Source organism: Delphinus delphis, chromosome 7, assembly GCF_949987515.2.
Source record: "Delphinus delphis chromosome 7, mDelDel1.2, whole genome shotgun sequence".
Taxonomy (NCBI): domain Eukaryota; kingdom Metazoa; phylum Chordata; class Mammalia; order Artiodactyla; family Delphinidae; genus Delphinus; species Delphinus delphis.
Window position 1 is genome coordinate 53,439,935 of NC_082689.1, and position 23,521 is coordinate 53,463,455.

The following is a 23,521-nucleotide window of genomic DNA, read 5'->3' on the forward strand; positions in this document are numbered from 1 at the left end:
GCAAAAGAATTGAGAGGTGATGGGAGGAGGGGCAAGGGTAGAGTGGAAAATGCTCCAGACAGAGGAAACACATGCTCAAAGATCATATTTGCTCAGTTAAGTGCTTTTGATAATTTTTTCCAAGCGTGATCACTGAGTATCTAGGAGATTTTAACTTAAACCATACCATGAAATTAATCATAATCATACTAGAAAATAAGAAGGCCTATATTTCATACGCATTTGTACTTTTTTTTTAGGTATGAAGTATTCCTTAAGCCCTGACAACTACCCTGAAGATGGAATTATGAATATGGCAACTTTTCTACGGGGCTTTGAAGATAAGGGAATAAAGAACGACAGACCTGAGGACCAGCTGAGTAAAGAGAAAAAGAAAATTCTGTTCTCCTTCTGTGAGGTGTGCAACATCCAGCTAAACTCTGCAGCCCAGGCCCAAGTCCATTACAATGGCAAATCTCACCGCAAACGAGTCAAGCAGCTGAGTGATGGACAGCCTCCGCCCCCAGCCCAGGGCTCCGGGCCACCACTGGCCAGCCCCAGCACTTACACCAGCACAGGTAGGTGGGAGGGCCTGGGGGCCCATTTCCTGCTGGGAGACGTGCTTCTGTTCTAGAAAATGAAGGATTTAGAGCAAGGCTTATCTCTCCCCTTAAAACTACTACCACAATGTATATTCTTTTCCCTACAGGTAAAATCCAAGAGCTGTCTGTTACTTCTTAGGATACCTTTTTTTATTGTTTTAATATATATTATACTAGACACAAATATATATAAACATAAAATGTGTATATCAGCCCATTGACATAGTTCTGTATCTCTATAGTTTGTGAACAGTCCTTATTATATTTTGAAATGTGTTTAAAATGGATCAGTGATATCAATATTTTTCTCCTCTCTGCAGAATTAGGCTTTCTTTGGCTTTCTTGCTCTGCTTTCCGTTGAGTAGCGTACAATTAGGTGGTATATAAAAAGCTCCAGTTTTATTTATAACATCCATGATGCAGGAAAGGAGCATTAATCTTGTGCGCTAGACGTGTTATATTCAGCGTGCCGGTGGTGTTCTAACAATAGGAACAGCCGTTGCCAAAACCAGCAAGGCTTACCTCTGAGCTCCAGCACCACCGCAAGCTTTTCCCTGCCTCATGCCTCTCACCCTTTCCTGTGGGCTGGATAGAGGCAGAAGCTTGGAGATTCATTCTTGCATCTGCCCTGAATTCTAAACAGCCTTGCAAACCCTGTATCTTATCCTTGGGCAATGCTGCCTCCTTCATATTGCTGGCCTTTGGTCTGTTAGTTGTGACACAACGAAAGAAAAATGTGAAATGTACTGTTTTCCATGGTGAAGATTTCTACAAAAAGTAGGCCTCCTCCGCAGGTTTACTTGGGAGGCCAGGAGAAGCCTCCTCCTAAATATGAGGAAAAGCTCCAAATTCCTCTCTAGCAAGTGTTTGCTTTGGTAATGAACCTTCAACTTGAAGTGAGATGACGCGGTGCAGCCCTTTGTTGGAATTTCACTTGGTGCTGTTGCGTAGTTTTTGATTTCGTTAAGTTATGCCATTATCCATATTAAGCTCCGGTAAAAATGGCTTGTATGTGTTTGCTGTAAATTAATAATTTTTCTCTTTCAAGCTAAACCTATTTACTTTTTACCCAGTATATAATTTAATTTTATTAAATTATTTTCCTCAGTCAGTACTTACCATGCTGTGAAAGAACTTAAAGGAACTTATAGGGTATGAGATACACACTTATTACAATAGAGAAAGATAACTTTTCTGTTTTGTATTTACTTGTTATGATGATAATTGTTATCATCATATATTCATTTGTTATTCACAAATGCATTAATGTATGTGTATTTACGTATTAAAAATATAGTTGGTGTTAGAGTAAAAACTGATGACTATCTTATATCTAAATCAGAGAGCAAATAGCCCTGAGTAAAGGTTTGAATTACATTTGTTAGAATCCAAATATCTATGTTTAAATTGAGGTTAACCTGTGGTTTCTAAAAGAGGTAATGTTAGTAGCTAACATTAACTGAACATTTTCCATGGGACATATTTTGGTCCTAAGAGCTTTATAGGAATTTTCTCGTTTAATCTTCTCATGAACCCTGAGGTAGGTACTAAGATTATTCCTAATTTACAGATTAGGAACAGAGGCACAGAGATAAAATTTGTACAGCTTCATACAGCATGGAAATGGCAGATCAGAGTTCCAACCATGCAATAAACTCAGGTTAAATTCAAACCAATATGCTGTAATATAGTTGTGGTCACAAATGGTTTTTATCATGGCAAACTACCTTTCTCTGATGGGTTTTGAAAACAGACATGTAAAGCTGCAATTCATGAATTTCTCCATTTTTCTCCCATACTAATGAAATTAGCTAGCTGATATAAAATACATTTAGCTAAGACATACACAGAATATTATGGATATATTCTATAAATAAAACATAGCTTATCAACTAGTATAACACAATATATTAATATATAGGAAAATGGGTAAGAAAATGAGACAGCTTTTCAAGTTTTATATTAGGCACAAAGGACAGTCTTCATATGCTGATAATATAGTCAGTGATTCATTCTCAGAAGATTCGGGTTTAACATATGATGAAGGCAAGTCACTTAACTTCTGAAACTGGTTAGCATAATCCTCCCATCTGAAAGAAAAAGTAGGTATAACAATGTTCCCTCTTTGAAATAGAAATTGGACATAGATGTATGTACAAAGATGATTATGACATGATTTATAATTCCAAAATATTAGCTGTATCCTGAATGTCCAATAGGAGAAAAGTTAAATACGTTATAGTACATTTATAAGATGAATGATAGAAACCATAGTCATTAAAAATTGTATTTCTGAAGAATACCTAATGAAAGGTAAAACTGCCTGTGGGATCATGCTAAGCGAAACAGCAGGAACTAGAGTGGAATATACCTTAGTCCTGTTATGTGTGCATGTGCACATTATCTACTGTTTAGAGTCTCAACTCGATGAGGAGTCAGCCTGACATGGTTTTATTTGTTTCCAGTCACTTTCCTCAGTTTTGATCAATCGAATATCTATTTCCTACTGGGTAGCAGCTCCCTTAAACACCTTCTCAGACCATAACTTTTCACATTTGTATATTCAGAGGGACTCTTTAATTTAGAAGACAGTTCTACTTATAAAAACATCCATTTCATAGCCAAATTAAGATTTGGCTAGATGGACTGACATTTAGAGTGGAAGGTGGAGCACAGTCAGCTCTCCCGCCACCCCTCCCTCTGCCTGCCCTTCTGCCCGGGTGGTGGGAAACCATGGAGGGATGGAGGGGTGGAGGTGTCCTCACTTTACAGCCTTGACAAAGTTGTAATGCTATTCTTGGTTGGCAATTACTATTCTGGTTGTCTCTGTGGGTCACAGATGCTCTTATCAGACCTTATGGATGAAGAGCTCCCCTCAAATGGTCCCTTAGACATTGGGAGTCCCTGAGATTTAGCTGCATCTTCCTCTTCTCTCATCTGTGTACCAACTCTTGGGGCTTGAGATCATGTGCAGAATCAATCTGACAACTAACATTTCTCTTGAAAACCTAGAGCCACTAGGGCCCAGGCAGGTAGAGGTGCAGTAGGTGGAGGTAGGGGGCTTCTCTCCACATTTCTCTTGCCTGCTCAGGTAGCACAGAGGAGGCTGGCAAGTCAACTGACAAAGCAGGTACTTAATCAGGGAACAAAATGCTTACCTCCCTTTTTTGCCCATCACTTGGCTTTAGGGACTTATCCCCCCTTCCCCCAAAAAAGATATATTAGAGTCCTAATCCCCAGTACTTCAGAATGTGACCTTATTTGGAGATAGAGTCTTACAGAGGAAATTAAATTAAAATGAGGCCATTAGGGTTGACTCTAATCCAATATGACTGGTGTCCTTATAAAAAGGGGAAATCTAGACATAGAGACAGATGCACACATAGGGAAGATGATGTGAAAACACAGGGAGAAGATAATTGTCTTCAAGCTGAGGAGAGAGCCCTGGAACTGATCATTCCCTTAGAACCCTCAGAAAGAACCCACTGTACAGTACCTTGATTTTGGACTTCTAGCCTCCAGAACTGTGAGATGATAAATTTTTATTGTTAAGCCACCCAGTTTGTGGTACTTTGTTACAATAGCCCTAGCAGATTAATACAGGGAGAAAAATAGTAGCACATCTCCTCCCCAAAGGAGAAAAGATATGGTAGTAGACATAACCTTCCAAGAACTTCATTTCAGAGGGAACTTCCCCTCCTCTCTGTCAGTCTTATTGTGGTTTTGGGGTTGGCAGGGTAGGAGTGGTGTCCACAGGGTGGTGGTTGAGACTTGAGCCATTTTTCTGAATAAGAGGTGATTGACCCCCAAACATGGTAGTTCTTTCACTAAATTTAGAATTTAGTGTGTTCCTTATGGAAGAACAGGAAGATTCTTAGAGTTTACCTAAAACTATTTTAGAACACTCTGGGCTACAGAAGGAAGAATCAGAGGGGAAGCAAAGAGAGCTTAAATAGCTTAAATAGGGATCCTTCACACGCAGATGAAGTTTTGTAAGATACAAAGGAATTTATCATTAGTAGTTTACTTTTTTTTTTAAAGATTGGCTAAAGGAAGCTTTTCAAATAGAGAGGAAATGCTAAAAGAATGAAGCATAGAACAAACTGTATCAGTAAGAGTTCTCCAGAGAAACAGAAGCAATATGTATATATATATACACACACATACACACACACACACATACATACATATATATGTGTGTGTGTGGTGTATATATACATATATAATAAGAATATTTATTAAAGGAATTTGTTCATATGATCATGGAGACTGACAAGTCCTAAGATCTGCAGTCAGAAAGCTAGAGACCCAGGGGAGCTGATGGTGTAGTTTCAGTCTAAAGACTGGCAGGCTTGAGACCCAGGAAAAGCTGATGTTTCAGTTTAAGTTGGAAGGCAGGAAAAAATTGATAGCCCATGTCGAAGGCAGTTAGGCAGGAGGAATTCCCTCTTATTCAGGGGAAGGCCAGTCTTTTGTCCTATTCAGGCCTGCAACTGACTGGATGAGGCCCATCCATATTAGAGAGAGGAATCTGTTTTACTGAGTTTATAGATTCAGATGTGAAATTCAACATAAATCGCAGCAATATCGTTTTGAATCCGTCTTCTAGAGTAATGGAAATAAAAATAAACAAATGGGACCTAATGAAACTTAAATGCTTTTGCACAGCAAAGGAAATAGTAAACAAAATGAAGAGATAACCTACAGAATGGGTTGCAAACAATGGGCTTAATTTCCAAAATATATAAACAGCTCATACAGCTCAATATCAAAAAAACAAACAACCCAATCAAAAAATGGGCAGAAGACCTAAATAGACATTTCTCCAAAGAAGACATACAGACGGCCAACAGACACATGAAAAGATGCTTAACATCTCTAATTATTAGAGAAATGCAAATCAAAACTACAATGAAGGTATTATCTCACGCCAGTCAGAATGGCCATCATCAAAAAGTCTATAAATAATAAATGCTGGAGAGGGTGTGGAGAAAAAGGAACCCTCCTACACTGTTGGTGGGGATGTAAATTGGTGCAGCCACTATGGAAAACAGTATGGATGTTCCTTAAAAAAACTAAAAATAGGGCTACCATATGATCCTGCAATCCTCCTCATGGGCATATATCCGGAGAAAACCATAATTTGAAAAGATACATGCACCTCAATATTCATTGCAGCATTGTTTACAATAGCCAAGACATGGAAGCAACCTAAAAGTTTTACATATACAGCACATCGATATATATATATATATATATATATTCAGTTATATACATAACTGAATCACCATGCTGTATACCTGACACTTACATGATACTGTAAATCAACTATACTTAAATAAAAAATTTTTAAAAATTGTGTTCAGTACAGCCTTAATTTGAACGTAATTGATTCTTTAAAAATATTATATAGCCCCAATTTTCTTGTGTTTAAGTTCTCCAACATTTTGAAATACCTTTTCCTTTATTTTTTAGACAAAACAAAGTTTGGAGAACCACTTCCACATTTATTCGTAATTCTAGGTCTTTCTGTACGTTCCCAAAGAGAATCCATTGGACAGATCTTACTTTAATTCCATGTTCTTTTTGAATTTGGGGAATTTTTTTTTTCTCAACTGCTCCCTATGTTCTCTTTTCTCTGCCTAATATTAAGGCAAATGTGGGCTTCTTAATGACCCCCAAAAGCTTATCAACTTTGTAGATTTGTGGGTAGTGTATTTTACTGAAGGTTTGAAATCGTGATGGAACTGTGTAGATATACCATTATTAAATCATTTTCATAAGAGTATGTAACAGATCAATAAGAATTTATATAGTTATATATGCATACATATATGTGTGTGTATGTTCATTCTAAGGACACTCTTGTAATGAAAATTTCTCATTTGTTAACTTTTCCCAGCACATCTCCTAGGCCCTCCTTATTACCATGACTGTGATTTTCCTGTCATCCTGGTAAACACTGACTGTGCAGTGCTGCAAGGAAGTACGTTCTGTCATGTAAGATTGTTCATATAATTCTTGTTCAAAATGTTTCAGTGTTCCTCATTTCTTTCAGAATAAAATCTACACACACACAAATGTGAAATTTATCCAAAAACAAACTGAGAGAAACACCCAGAATAGTGTTTGACCAAATATCTGGGCATCCTATGACCCAGTCAAGTTGATACGTAAAATTAATCCCCACACAATCCTTTTCCTCATAAGTTTTATAAAACATATTTGATGATTGAAATGAAATTTAACCATATGATACTCAAGATAATAATGATTAAAAGTGGAAGTTAAAGGGACCTAAATGGAAGTAAGTTTTCTGTACTTCATTTGAAGTAGCTAAATGATGATACCAGTAGATTGCCATAAGTATATATATTGTAATACCCATATCAACCACTCTGAAAACTATAGAAAGCAATACAATCAAAGAGAATATAAATAAATCAAGATGGAGTCCTAAAAAATGTTCAGGTAACCCATGTGATGACAAGAAAAGAGAAACAGAAATGAGAACCAGAGGAAACAAATAGAAAATTGGCTCTTTGAAAAAGATAAATGAAATTTACAACCCTCTAGTAAGACTGACAAAGATGAAAAAGAAAGAAGACACAGATGGAATAGATGATATTACTACAGAATTTGCAGCAATTAAAAATATAATAGGGCTTCCCTGGTGGCGCAGTGGTTGAGAGTCCGCCTGCTGATGCAGGGGACACGGGTTCGTGCCCCGGTCCGGGAAGATCCCACATGCCATGGAGCAGCTGGGCCTGTGAGCCATGGCCGCTGAGCCTGCGCGTCCGTAGCCTGTGCTTTGCAACGGGAGAGGCCACAACAGTGAGAGGCCCGTGTACCGCAAAAAAAAAAAAAAATATATATATATATATATAATAAGTAAATACTATAAAAAACTTATGGTCAGAAATTTGATAACTTAGAAAAATGAACCAGTTCTTCAGAAACCATAAACTACCAAATGCAACCAAGATAAAGCAATCTATAATGATCATACAAGTTGAATTCATAATTACAAAGCACCCCAAAAGAAATTTCTAGATCTACATTGTTTTACTGGAAAACTGTACCAAGCATTTAAAGAACATCAATTTTACACAATTTCTTTCAGAAAATAGAAGAGGAGGAAACACTTCCCAATTTATTTTATGAGGTCAGTGTTACCCTGATACCAAAAGCAGACAAATAAAAAAAAGAAAACTACAGACTAATATCTCTCATGAACTTAGACTGAAAAATTCTCAACAAAATATCAACAAACTGAATCCACCAATGTGTAAAAATAATTATACACCATGATCAAGTGGGATTTATTCCAGATTTGCAAGACTGGTTCAACATTTGAAAACCAATAAATATAAAATACCATGTCAACAGCTAAAGAAGAAAATCATATGATCATATCAGTTGTTGCCATAAAAGCATTTGAGAAAACCCAATACTCATTTTTGATAAAAACTCTCAGCAAGTTAGAAATGGAGGGGAATTGCCTCAATTTAATAAAGAACATCTACAAAACAGTCTATAGCTAATCATTTTTAATGGTGAAAGACTGCTTTTCCCTGAGATCAAGAGCAAGGTAAGTTTGTCCATTCTCACCTCTTTTATTCGACATAGTGCTGGAAATTGTAGGCACCATAATAAGGCAAGAATAAATAAATAAAAGGCATACAGATTGTAAAGGAAGAAATAAAATCTTTCTTTGCAGATGACATGATGGTCCATGTATAAATCCCAAAGAATCTATGAAACTTTACAGGATAGAGAACTCACAAAAACCAGTTGCATATCTTTATATATCACTAAAAGTGAACACATGGAAACTTAAACTTAAAAGCACAATATCATTTATAATCACCCCTCAAAAATGAAATACTTAGATACATACTGTAAAAAACATGTACAGAATCTGTATGCTGAAAATCACAAAATGTTAAGAAAAGAAATCAAAGAAGACATAAATGAATAGAGAGATATACCATATTCATGAATTGGAAAACTCAACATAGTTAAAATGTCAGTTCTCCGTAAATTGATCTATAGGTTTCATGAGATTCCTTCAAAACCCTAGCAAGATTTATTATATACATAGACAAGCTTAATCTAAAATTATATAGAAAAACACAGGCCCTACAGCTAAAACAATCTTGACAAAGAAGAAATAAAGTAGGAAAAATCTCTACCCAATATCAAGGCTTACTATGTAGCTGAAGTAATCAAAGCTGTTGGGGTTTTTTTTTAATTTTTTTTTTTTTTGTGGTACGCAGGCCTCTCACTGTTGTGGCCTCTCCCGTTGCGGAGCACAGGCTCTGGATGCGCAGGCTCAGCGGCCATGGCTCACGGGCTCAGCCGCTCCGTGGCATGTGGGATCCTCCCGGACCGGGGCACGAACCCGTGTCCCCTGCATCAGCAGGCGGACTCTCAACCACTGAGCCACCAGGGAAGCCCAGGGTTTTGTTTTTTGTTTTTTTTGTGGCGGTACAGACACATAGATCAATGGAAAAAACTACAGAATCCAGAACTGTAGATTCACACAAATATGCTCAATTGACTCTTGACAATTCAAAATCAATTCAGTGAAAGAAAAATAGTCTTTTCAACAAATGGTGCTGGAGCAATTGCACATCTATAAACAAAACAATAGCAAAAATAAAGACAACCCTCCCCCCCAAAAAAAAACTTTGACCTAAATTTTATACCATATACAAAAGTTAACCAAACTGGATCATGTATTTAAATGTAAAACATAAAAATATAAAACTTTTAGGGAAAAAATGGAAGAAAATCTCTGGGACCTGGGGCTAGGCAAAGAGGTCTGACTTGACACCAAAAGCATGATCCATAAAAGGAAAACTGATAAATTAGACTTCATTCAAAATTAAGAACTTTTGCTTTGTAAAATACCATGGGAAAAGAATGAAAATATAAGCTACAGATGGTAGAAAATATTTACAAACCACATATCAAACAAAGGATCTAGAGTACATAAAGAACTATCAAAACTCAACAGTAAAAAAAGAAAACAATCAAACAATCCAATTAGAAAATGGGCAAAAGATAGGAAGAAAAATTTCACTGAAGAGAATGTACAGATGAGAAATAAGTGCATGAAAATATGTTCAGCATCATTAGTCATCAGGGAAATGCAAAATAAAACCACAATGAGGTTTTACAATATACCTGTCAGAATGGCTAAAAGAAGAAATAGTGACAACACTAAACATGACAAGGCTGAAGAGTAAATGGATCACTCGTACATTACTAATGGAAATGTAAAATGGTACAGCCCCTTCTAGAAAACAGTTTAGAGGTTTCTTGTAAGACAAAACATGAAATCACCATTCGACCCAGAAATTGTACTCTTGGGAATGTATTCCAGAGAAATGAAAATATACGTTCTCACAAAAACCTGTATATGAATTTCATAGCAGCATTATTTGTAATAGCCAAAAACTATGAACAACTCTATATTAGTTTTCTGAGGCTGCTATAACAAATTAACACAAACTTGGCAGCCTAAAACAATAGAAATTCATCCTCTTTAAGTTCTGGGGTCTATAAGTCTGAAATTTGCAGGGCCATACTCCCTCCATGGGCAATACATAGGGAGAATCCATTTCTTGTCTCTTGCATCTTCTGCTGGCTGCCCGGGCATCCCTGGGCTGGTGGCTGCATCAATTCAATCTCTGCCTCTGTCTTCACATCACTTTCTCTTCTGTGTGTCTGTGTCTTCTTTTCTGTCTGTTTCAAACCTCCCTCTGCTTTTCTCTTATAAGGATACTTGCAGTTAGATTTAGGGACCCCTGGATAATGCAAGATTATCTCTTCATCTCAAAATTTTTAACTCAATCACATCTGTAAAGATCCTTTTTCCAAATAAGGTAGCATTCAAAGGTTCCAGGATTTGACCTGCATATTTTGGGGGGGGTGAATTGTTAACATGTGGTACATCCATACCATGGAATAGTACTCCATAATAAAAAGGAATGAACTATTGATACTCGCAACAACTTGGATGAATCTCTACGGAATTATGCTAAGTGAAAAAAATCAATCCCACAAAGTTACATACTGTGAGTCCATTTGTACAACATTTTTGAAATGGCAAAATTTTAGAAATGGAGGAGAGATTAGTGGTTCTTGGGGGTTAAGGCTGGGGACAGGTGTAAGGAGGGAAGTGGGTGTGATTATAAAAGGTCAACATGAGCGATCCTGTGGTGGTGGATTCACGACCCACACAGGTGACAAACATACACATACACATGCACATATACACATGAATACAAGTAAAACTGGGGAAATCTGCATAGGATTGGTAGATTGTATCCATGTCAACATCCTGGTTGTGATACTATCTTATAATTTTACAAAATGTTACCATCAGTGGAAGATGGACAAAGTGTTCAATGGAACTCCCTGTATTATTTCATACAACTGCATGTGAATCTCTAATTATCTCAATAAAATTTTCAGTTAAAAATTCATAATAAAGGTACCACCTAAAACACCTGTATTCTGGTAGCGTTATCAGATGTGATAATGAACACAAATTTGGGGGTTTTGCTTTTTAAAAATTATCAAGTGCCTACAGAGATTAGAAAAATACAATCTCTTAAGTGTCGAGAGAGGACAGATATATAAATAAATGAATGACAATGATATGCTAAGAACAATGATGATCTACATATAAAGTAAATGTGGCACAGAGAAAGGGATGGTCAACTTTATGAAGATCAGAGAAGGCTTCCTAGAGGAGGTGATATTTGCAGTGAATTTTAAAAAATGAGTTTCAAGGTATTCAAGGAAAAGCAACATTCCAGGTAGAGGGGACAGCAATGTAAATGCATGTTGGGATAAACTATAAATAGTTTATTCTTATTGGGATGAGTATGAGTGGGGGCAAAGGAGGAACATTTGGCAAACTATAAAGAAAGGAGCTGGAAGAGGGAGAAGAGTCATCCTTGTCCCATGGGATCAGAGGCATAGGAAAAACACAGCTGCTCAAACACACATGTAAAAAAAAATCAGCGACAGCTGTGATTCAGAGCACTCCTGAGTTCTCTTTATATCCTACTCTGGTTTTCATCAACCAGAAGCCTCCGCAACAAGTCCAGACATCCTAGCTTAGGTACCGTTTGCCCAGGTTACCTGCCAATTGCACAGAGATTACTTTCCATAACCCACACACAGCTTCCCAATTCCGGACAAAATGGACCACATTCATTTTCTCTCTAGAGTGGCTAGTGACCCTCATCCTGCCCTCTGCTGTCAAAGGCTGAGACCTATTCTTTATCCTGAGTGCCCATCGCTATAATATTTCTCCACCATCCCTATTCCAATCACCATTCTCATTCTCTGAGATGGATCTGAACTTAAGAAATTTAGAGAAATTGGATGCATTAATGACTGATAATTTAACCCAGTGGTTCTCAAAATATGGCGTGCATCAGAATCACCTGGAGGGTGGGTTGAAATGCAAAGTGCTGGGCTCCATTTTCATAGTTTCTGATTCAGTAGTTTCTGATTCAGTAGGGGGTGAAGCCTGAGAAGTTGCATTTCTAACAAGTTCCCAGATGATGTGGAAGCTCCTGGTCCAAAAATCACACTTTGACAACACTAACCGAACGGAGGAGGATTTATACCCAGAAAAGGAGCTTCTTTATTTATTTTAGCATCAAGGTTTTTTTTTAAATTAATTAATTTTATTTATTTATTTTTGGCTGCATTGGGTCTTCGTTGCTGTGCGTGGGCTTTCTCTGGTTGCAGCGAGCGGGGGCTACTCTTCATTGCGGTGTGTGGGCTTCTCATCGCGGTGGCTTCTCTTGTTGTGGAGCACGGGCTCTAGACGCGTGGGCTTCAGTAGTTGCAGCACACAGGCTCAGCAGTTGTGGCTTATGGGCTTAGTTGCTCCGCGGCATGTGGGATCTTCCCGGACCAGGGCTCGAACCCGTGTCCCCTGCATTGGCAGGTGGATTCTTAACCACTGCACCACCAGGGAAGTCCCAGGAGCTTCTTACTTTAAATAAATTTGTAATTGGGAAATGGTCAGGGAAGGGAAAGGTGACCTCATGCTCCTGTCTTCCTCTGGGGCATACACTGACCCATGGAAAAAGAGGGATGATGTCATGGAAATAGAATGATATAGCCACCGAGCCCCATCAACCAATCCCCACCCCTCCTGAGAGCTTTCTAAGCAACTCTGCACCTCCTACAGTATCATGAAAACAGTGAAGGTAGACTGAAAGGCTGTGGTTATGTGAGTGAATGCGGCCTTACCTTGTGCCAGGTATGGCGCTGTGGAGTTTATCTCATTTGAAGCCTCTCAACAGATTTGTGAGGAAGGTATTGTTATTATAATGTACAATGTGAATGAGGAATAAAGAGGTTAGGTAGTAGCGGAAAGAGGCAAGGCTAGGATTTGGAACATGGCAGCCTAGTTCTGCAGCCTGATTCCTCATCATGGTGTTATTGCCTCCCATCTATAGACATCAGCTGGGAGGGACAGAATTTGCCTGGTGTGTGCTTATAGGTTACTTCTGCACAGAGAATGTACCTGATGTGCACGTTGAATCAGAAAACCGGGGCCTTCAGTTCTCTCTGGCTGTAGCATGTTTATGTGGTAAGTCTGGCTTTTACTGTTCAGAGGACTTCCCCACATCTCATTCAGTGATACATGATTCTCCCCCTTCCAATCAGAAGCAGGTACATCACCAGATAAAGTAATAAACGTTAACTTGACATTTTGTTCTCCTTGTGTCCTTAGGAAAGGTATGCATCTGTCATGGAGAATCAAACTGCCCCAAGGATTATAGGGGGGAGGATTGATTTTATTCTGGGCCTTTAAGGATCCATATTTTCTCAGAATGGCAAGGGATTCTCTCTTAAGGGGTGACCTGTGATCCTGCCTTTGGCAATGGATGGTACATGTGAGATCAGGCCAAGAGCATGGAGGTTCTGTTGAATTGTGGCAAGAGAGACACATCTGCACTTGATCTGAGGTGCACCAGAGATAGAGGTTATCATGAAAAGATTGAAATAATGGCTTTAGGTCTCAAAATTCAACAGGATGTGTATGACTGTCCTCACATTATAGATAAAGACACCAAGAGTAAGAGATTTGGAGCCCTTTCCTAAGGCCACACAAAAGAATTCAAAGTCTGAGATCCATCTCTCTCTATATTACCTCTCATAATTTTTTTACAACAGATTCTTCACAAAGTAAAAATGAAAAGAATTCAGGATTTTTTCCTTATTTTCAGTGTTTGATTTTTTCCATTTGTATACTAAAATGCCCACTTTCTCTCCCACCTTCAATTTATTCCAAATTTCTAATCTCATTTAAAGTTAATCTTTTAAGATTAAACAGGAGTTAATCAAGCAAAGAGAGTGGAGAAAAGTGATTCAAAGGGAGTAAAGGGAATGTTTAAAATCTTAAATTGAGAAAAAGCTTGACATGTCTAAAGAGCTGAGACGTGCCTGAAACTGAGTGAGAGGATTAGAAAGACCAGAGAATTTGCGAAGGTTGGCAGAAGCCTTTAGACACTTTTTTTTTTACATTTTTAAATTTGAATCATGATTCTGTGGGTCAGAGACTGGGGCTGGTGTCAGCTAGGTGGTTCTCGTCCGGGACTCACTGGAGGTCAGTCACGCAGCTGCAGGCAGCTGGCACCTCATCTGGATTGGATGGTCTCAGGTGGCCTCATGCACACAGCATCTAACAGTTGATGCTGGCTGCAGGCTGGGTCATTCTCGCCAGTAGACTCTCCTGCTGGACAAGGTTAGATAGGCTTCAATCACACATGGGTCACAGAGCAGCATGGCTGGACAGCAAGAGCAGAAGCTGCAGCCACTGTGTTCTTTTGGTCAGAGCTGGTCACAAGAGCATGACAAATTCAACTGGTAGAAAAATAAACTCTGCCTCTTGGTGTGAGACATGGCATCTTTCATTTGGCCTTAGGGATTCTGAACTGAATTTGAGTAAGTTGAGGACACTGTGGGGACAGAGGGGAGAAAGTAAGGATGGGTTTTGCAACAGGAAGTGGACGTAATGGTTTGGAGGTGGGAATGGAGGGCAAGATCTGAAAATGGGTTGTCAGCTGGAGCATTTTATACTGTGTAATTTTCTTTGCTGCCATATTCTGTGCTTCTCTTTGATGCCTCCAGGGTCTTCAGCTGGTTTTTTCCCCTTCCTTTCTAATGTTCTCTAATTCTCATTCCAATTTTACATTCAAGAAACAGCTTCTAGGGTCAGGGCATTGTGATAGGTATTAAGACTATTAAAAATGTATGTGGGTTATTAAAATACATAAGCCAGATTTCTTACGCTGCGTCTCATATATATTTAAAATGTAAAATTTATCCTCAAAAGCATTTTCTCAGACATTTTTGAACTTTGGAAATTAAGCTTGAAACTGCAACACTATAGATCTACCACAAGATGGTGCCACAGGTATACTGAAAATAAGATACTTGCCTTATTCCTAATCCCACCACATTTGCTGGAATTTATTAATGAGTATGCAAAGCAAAGAAATACAAAGAGGTGAGAATGTGTGTGGGCAGGAACATGTTCATTTGACAGACTTTTTTTGAGCATCTTCTATGCCTTAGGTAGAATATATAGGGGAGGTATCAGGGTGTTTGTGTGTATGTGTGTGAGAGAGGGAGAGGGAGAGAGAGAGAGAGGAGAGAGGGAGAGAAGGAGAGAGAGAGAGGAGAGAGGGAGAGGGAGAGAGGGAGAGAGAGAGAGAGAGGAGAGAGGAGAGAAGGAGAGGAGAGAGGAGAGAGGGAGGGAGGGAGAGAGAGAGGAGAGAGGAAAGAGGGAGAGGAGAGAGGAGAGAGGGAGAGAGAGAGAGGGGGGAGAGAGAGAGAGAGAGGAGAGAGAGAGGGAGAGGGAGAAGGAGAGAGAAAGAGAGAGAGAGGAGAGAGGGAGAGGGAGAGAGAGAGGGAGAGAGAGAGAGGAAGGGGTAGGGGAGATTTTTCTCCAGTTTTCAGGAATTAAACATACAACTTAAATACCTTAATGTTTCCCCTTGTCTGGAAAAAAATACAGTCTATTTTAAGAGATATTAAATACAAACACAAAGGGTTAATGATGCAAACTTAAGTTTGTGTGATAGATGCAGAGATAGGGCTAGAATTCATCAATATAATATCTTTTACTTTTGCTATAGAAACATATGGTTTAAAATACTTTCTTTTGCTTCATTTCTGTTGAGTCAGTGTGCCACTTATAACTTAACCAAGAAATCTTTTGCAAAATATAAGTACCATGGTGAAAGTATAACAAATCATCGATGTATCAGTGAGTATCAGTGAGTTTCTACCAGTAAGTGCACTAGGTAGATAAAGCATTTCAGTGTGGAGGCAGGTGGGTTAGGTTATTTACAATGCACTTATTTCCCTAGACCTCTTATAAGTCCATAAAAATCTTTTCATGGAAGAATTATTATGTAGCTCATTTATTAGATAGAGCCCATATAACTGCCTATAGTTTTCCAAGAAGACTCAGAGGGGATAAGGTCTTGTTCAAAATATACCAAATGAGATCATTGAAAATAGAGCATTTGATTTCCTTGGTATAATCCCAGATCCTTTTGAGAGAACACAGGAATTACCTCTTGGAATAATTCAGACCCAATGATGACACAGTAGAAGGAATATATATCTACTTTGCCAACTCTTTGTCTTATCCAGTATTGCTCACTGTAAGTTTCTAAGCATTTTGCAAAATCCTAATTTTATTCTTCTAAACAAGAATAGAGTTAGTGCCCCTTATCTGTACTCCCCAGGTAAATTCAACTGAGATTTATATTGCAGGGCTTATTGAGGTTGAAATTCCTTATGAATGAGAAAGAATACAGCAATATGGAAATAGGATGAAGCCTCAAGTTATAACTCCAACCCTCCAGAATGCTTTGAGATAGAGCCTAGCCATTATGGATGGTGTCAGAAATCTAGAACTACCCCTAAGGTCACCTGAAAAAGTCCTTATAGAACAGCTCTGTATTCTGTACATGTGGTTTAAAAGCGTTAAAGAAGGGTGTTGATTATATAAGCCCAGAGCTCTAAGGAATTGGTATATAAAGGAGTTTGAATGGAACTTTTTCAGAAACAAAGAATTAAAAGGAGTGCTTGGCCCTATTTTAGTGAAGAGCAGATAGTCTTTTGCTTTAAGAATACTTTGGACTATGAACTTTTACATGTATCGTATTTATTAACAGACAAATGTTATGTTACATCAAGTCTTGGTTTTTAGCTCTTAAACATTTAAGATTTTAAAATTTAAGATTTAAAAATTTAAAGACAATCATGGTAAGTGTTTGGGTGGCTGAGTGATTTGAATCATCAAAGGCACACTTAAAATATAGGTGTCTTAGAATAGAAGCGTTACCTATTTTAAGCTTATCTAAGGGAGAAAGGCTTTCAGTAGCTGGCGCAACAGAAACTTAACGTTATTGAGTTCAGATTCTCACCGTGGGATGAGTGTGTTGTCACTGATTGACCACCTTTTTTCATACAGGAGTTCTACTTTCATACTCGGCAGCATCCCAGCCATGGAGGTTGCTGGGCATTGTTCCAAGTTAGGCATCCTCGTACAGTGTTACAACTGACCACGGGATGGGTGTTCATCCTTGGCACTTACGGTTTTTCTGGATCTGGTTCTTAGGCAAAGCTGCGAAACATGTTTGCTTTTCTCCTGATCACATGAGGAGTTTGGAGGAACTGGGTGGTCTGGTTCTTGTATTTTTTTAGGGGCTGAGTATGACGGCATTTGCATCACGTTGGCCCACTTCATTTCAAGAGGCTGCCTCTGGTGAGCCTTCCTTGCAACTCAGAGATCTTGGCCTGCAGATTCTGGAAGTTTATCTTTTCTTATGTGGACATGATGTAAAAGGTGTAAAGAGATGTTAATTTTATTCCCGGGGAGTTCCTGACTCTAGATAATCAGTTACTTTTAGAAGTTGCAAGAATGTCATCAAACCACCAGGGCACTATTTTCGTTGCTAAAGAAAAAGTTCACCAGATTATGTTGTACTGTCAAATGAATAAATGCACTTTCCTTCTTCACATGGAACGTGACTTTGTGATCATATGCTATGAACTAACATTAGAGCCACGTATTCCGTTCTTCTTTGTACAGCGAATAGGAAGACCATTGTTCTCACAAACACCCCTAGGACTCCTCCTCACTGCAAGTCTGGGTCCCAAAAGGCACTCAAGAAATGCTCTTATTTGGGGGGAGCGTACCTACAGTTTTTAAATTTCTTTAATGAAAGTTGTATATATTTAAGGTGTTCAACATGATGATTGGATATACATTTACATAGTGAAATGATTACCCCAGTCAAGCTAATTAATATATCCATCTCCTCATATAATCACTTCTTTTGTGTGTGGTGATTGAAATCTACTTTCTTAGCAAATTTCTGGTACATTTGACCCTCGAACAACATAGGTCTGAACTGCACGAGTCCACTTACACACAGGTTCTTTTCAATAGTAAATACTACAGTACTAGACAATCTGTTGTTGGTTGGGTCTGCGGATACAGAGGAACTGTGGATATGAGGAGCCTCGGATATAGATGAGCTGCAGATAAGGAGGACTGACCATAACTTATATTTGGATTTTCCACTGTGCAGAGGGTCAGCGCCCAACCCTGGCATTGTTCAAGGGTCAGTTGTATTCAGTACAGTATTATTAACTCTAGTCATCATACTGTATGTTAGATCTCTAGACTTATCCTTCCTACGTAACTGCAACTTTTTAATTTTTGAGAAGATCTCTTAGAAGATGTGAATATTCTGTAGGTCTGAAGTCTTAAGTCCAGTATCAGTACTTTTCTGTGTTAATGCTCTTCAATATACTTCATATAAAAAAGTATTTATTTGGGAAATATAGGAAAACTCCAGGTAAATACAACATAATAGTCACGTGTCTTAAGAATATATTTTTAAAATGGGTTTTAATGTTATTCAGTTTGAATATTGATGGTAAATCGTATCACTTTCTTTTTCTATAAGTGATTTTAAAGAACTCATACACCAAATAGTATATAAAAAAAAATATGGACCTTTACTTCAAAAGGTGAAGCTTATTTTTTTTCCTTTGTTTCTGACATTCTCACATGTGATGTTTAAAAACCATTGTGGATGTTTTGCTTTGGGATACAATGAGAAGAGGGTGAGATAACCCAATGTTTTATGCCTCATTCTGAAGACACATTTTTCTTTTAAAATATCCTTTTGAAAATTATAAAGTAGGTTGCTAAAAGAAATATTTATGTCAAGTGCCTTTCACATTCCTCGGTATAAAGTAGGTAATCAGTGAGTGGTTGATATTTTCATCATTATGTTTTGTTATGTCTTGACACAATAATTCTGGATGCCTTCTTCTTACCTTCCATTGCCACGCCCTAGTTTTGTCATCTTGCATTATAGCTGCATCTCTGCTGTACTTTATGTCTCAGTTTTAATAGCACCTTCTTGTGGTTTTTCTGCCTATCCTGTTAAAGCAATGCTCATCTCCAGATCTCTTGCCAAGCCAGAGAACACTTGCCAAGGTAAGGTATTATTTTCCAATCCATAACCTTACAACAGTTTAGGTAAACATTTCTGCAGGTCTATAGTCTCTTACCTGTAATTTCCAAAATCCAAGAAGCTCTGAAAATCAGAAGGTTTTGTAATTTATATTGATGGCAAAACCTGACCTGAACTGATGTGTGTGAGGTTAATAATAGTCTTTATCCCATCTAGTCTGAATATGCACGTATTTTGCTGCAGAACTGTTAATATGTCTGATTATAGGCTTTTGCCCTAGACTTTACTTGAGGCATTATATAATTCACAGTATACGCAGAGTATTATCTTTCTAAAATCTGAAAGCATGTGAATTCTGAAATGCATCTGGCACTAGGGGTTTTAGATAAGGGATTAAGGACCTATAATCAAATATTATAGTTTCATTTTAAAGTTTTATCTTATTACTAGGAAGCTGCATGTATAATAATAATAAGAGTTTTAGGCACACAATCTCTCACAGACTATTTTCTCAGACAAGGAAAGTACAGAAAAAGAGAGAGAGAAGACATGGAGCAATTTCTGAATGAGTGATACCAATGTCATTTCTCAAAATGCATTCAAATTGTTTCCTAGGAGCTTCCTGAGGCACTAAATGAATGGAATTCAGGCAGCAAAAGTAACCACAAAGGTTTAGTACATTCTCCTATGATGTGGGTGTATGTACATACACACACACACACACACACACACACACACACACACACACACACACGCTTGTGTGCATCTCCACTCATATATGTCTGTAACTATCTTCAAGGAAGGGAATCCAACTAGTGTCCTGTAAGGAGTCGGTTCCACACTGAGGGACATCAGGAGAATACCCACAGGAGTGCCATGTTTAATGTTACTCCAAAATGCTGTGTTATGTAAATGTGTTGTGGCATAGTTCTTATTTTTACACAGATGTTTTAGATTGTAGGTACTACTAAATGTATCCATACCTAAGAGCTACTAGTATTACTAAAACTGTACACGGTCATTTATAGAAGATCCTCAAATCAGGAATTGTATTTATTGGATCCTGATTAGCTCTGCCTTTAGAGTCTCAGTGAGAACCTAAAACCTAAAAAAAAATATGAGTAGAACCTTAAATATGTGCTTTGTCAATGCTGCCTACTAGGAATTTCTCCCAGTTATTTTTGTGATTTTTTGATAAATGTTTTATGTCCCTGTTGCTTTGCACTTTTCATGCACATGTCGAAGCTCTATATTTTGTGATCTCAAATCATTGCTGCTACTTCCTGGGATTTAGCTACCTTGTGCCTTTTTGAGACATCTCAACTGGCTCATGAATCTTATATTTTAGTATAAAAGAGGAAGGATGGTGAAAGGTAAAGGTATAAATTTGGGGGTGGCTGGGGTAGGGGTGTATGGATTTATTGAGCTGTAGATTTTTTAAAAAATATTAAGCAGTGAAAGACTATGTGGTTAAAAATATTCTCTACCTTGTCCGTCTATTTTCTTGTTACACAAAATAAATACATTTAAATTTTTATTATTTAGGAATTCATCTTAGAGTAAAATTGATAGTATTTTGCCCTGGTGCTAGCATAGCCCTGCACATTTTTACTATCATTATTATTTTAATTTAGGGACAGGCGCTCACGGGTTAACAGATATTTAACTTGCTCTTTAATGGACATCTGTGTCAAATATATGGAATTTTTTTGTTACAATTGTAATAGCCTCTAGTGATTTCATTTGTCTATAGAAAAGTCCCAGGGACCTATAGCTATTTTGTTTTTTGTAGCTTTTTTGATAGGTCCTTATAACATACACTACTGATTTCTTCTCTGTATTCTGCTCATTGTTGAAAAGCCAGAGCTATTTTTAACATTTACACAATTTCAATAGACGATTCTTCATTCCACAAGGTTTGGTGCTAAATCTGTGGAGCCTTTCATAATCATATCCTTCTTGTGGTTTGCTTGAATTTGATCACAGTGGCTGATTTCATGCATTGATAATGAAGGCTTAGGTTGCCTGTTTCTCGGCGTAAATCCACCTCAGACTTGTAGGTTGACAGTGCTTCTGGTTTCAGCACGCATGGAGATATAGAATTGAAATTGCTCTGCTTTCTTTACAAATGACTCAGAGTGTGCTTGTCCTTCCCTAAAATGTTGCCAGCGTGTAAAGGATTTTCAATGAGCAGTGCAACAAGCCAGCATCTGGGAAGGTTTGGAGCTGCACTGACATAGCGTGGTACTGTCACACAGATAATCAGGGCTGGAGCCAAGTCTCCGTAGCCCCGTGCATTACACTGGTCACATCCTGGAAGTTTTGTTTATCCAACTTGGTTGCTTTTGAAGCCGGTGAAAGCCCTGCCAGGATGTGGAGTGGACTTCCTAGCAGAGGTGAGCATTTTTATTCTAAAACTTGGATGCCGGGATCTGGGGTGTCAGGAGCAGATTCTTTCGAATGCTGTGTTGAATCCTGTGGAGTTATCAGTTGTGTTTATCATGTTGTACTGACAGATCTGAAGGGGCAACAGTGAAGAGCAAAATCTATGATTCTTTAATTTTGGGGGGAAGTAACTCCTTAAACTGATGTAATAACATTCTTTTCATTCTGTGCTAGCTGTTTGCCGAGGACATCTTACCAGTAGGTGACTTCCTTTGCATTTTAAACATTCAGAACAAGTCAGTGATATTATGTTATTTGCTATCATTACTAAAAGTAGGCAGTTAGCAGTGTTATTATGTGCTTCAGGTATATAAAAAAGGCTGTGAACTAAATGTACTTTGTAGAATCTCTGATGTGAAAAATATATAGCAGGAAACAACTGATGTTTATGAGATAAGAAAGTAAGTGAAATAGATTACATATTGGAGTTGATACCTTGTTAAGCTTGACATTATTAATAATTAAAAGTTATGACCTGTCATGCACTGGACAGCCTACAGTAATTGATTTCCAGAGATGGTATCCTAAACGAGAGGAGGATAAAATTAGAAGCATTTCTTCATACGGCATGTTTTAATTAGATGTGACGTTTAAATGTAGTAGATTTTATCATTTAAATGTAAATAAAATACTGACACTCATCTGGGGAGTTAAACGACTAGATCATCATGCCCAGACAGGTCTGATGTGGCTTTATAAGCATAGAGTATTTGAAAGCCAGCCTGATAAGGGCAGACTCAAAGTTAGCTTCCAAGTAGATGGAGTCCTCTTGCTTAGGCTCCTCTAAACTCTAATTCCTACGTGATGAGAAGCTGTTTCTAAAGAAGAAAGGACTGTGAGAGTTATGATGTATTCGATAACAGTATGCTTATTAAGTGCCTGTTTGGTATGTTAGGTCTGCAGAGAAGTCTATTTTTATTTGATTGGAAGCTAGCGTGGCACATGGAGTATGTATATATATGTGTGTGCAGTGTGTGTGTGCGTATGTGTGTATATGTGTTTTCCTACTAAATTTATTTGAGGCAGCTGTTTTATAGCTTTCAGCTCTAAAGTTATAGATAAGTGTGTATTTGTTTGACAGAAGATTCGAGAACCCCGCTTACTGCCAGTACATGTAAAGCTTGGCTAAGCAGACGCATCAGGAGCAAACCATTTGCGTTCGCCAATCTGTCTCAGCAAGTCCCAGGGCCACTATCTTGCTAGAAGCCACTGTGTGCTTTTGAAAGCATGAAATTAGTTTTATACTAAGCACATGGTTTCTCATTTAGCAGCTCTTTTTATGGTAATGGTCAATTTATGGTTCACTACCATGATTTCGGTGTTCTGTCAAAGCTGATAGCTTCTGCTAAGGTGTCTCTATGAGATAAATTTTTAAAAAGCAGAGGGAGGGGGAGGACCTAATTAGACCCTCAAGAAGAGACTCTTAGCTCCAACCCAGTCTACCTTCCTGAATGCACTGTCGTTTCTCTTAAGTTCCTTTATGCTGTTTGCTCCAGGACCAACAGATTTAAAGTTGCTAACATTTACCACTTCGGATCTTACTTGACATGTGACATCAAAATAACTGTGTTCCAAAATGTAAAGTATTTGTTCATCTTTTTGCAATGCATTTGTAGAAAACCACTCTATTAGTGCTGACCATATTGTGTCATTCATCATTAGGCTTATCTGCTTGTTTGTTAATGCATCCTAGAGCACGGTGGGAGAGAGTGTAAGGCTTTTATACATTGTATAGTTGATATAAAGCATCCATACTTCATTATACATATATGTGCTATGAGGAAGTTTAGTTAAGGAATAAAATTAAATAGTCTGAAGATACATTAAAACATTTAAAAAATGTCTCCTTTCATACAACTGCCTCATCTTGAAAAGTAAAAGTTCTCAAATGCTAAAATTATAGAAATATTAAAAATAGTTTTTGTTTCCACAGTGATAATA

At 38.0% G+C, this 23,521-nt stretch overlaps 1 protein-coding gene across 2 annotated transcripts in view; it reads left to right on the top strand.

Annotated features, from left to right (window-relative positions):
- Positions 1 to 23,521, top strand: part of ZNF385B (zinc finger protein 385B) — a 389,990-nt gene that overhangs the window by 79,353 nt on the left and 287,116 nt on the right. For both annotated transcript variants that reach the window (XM_060016502.1, XM_060016503.2), the window contains one exon: positions 240 to 557. In XM_060016502.1, coding sequence (XP_059872485.1) covers positions 242 to 557 — 316 coding nt within the window. In that variant the 5' untranslated portion in view covers positions 240 to 241. The remainder of the gene's footprint in view (positions 1 to 239; positions 558 to 23,521) is intronic.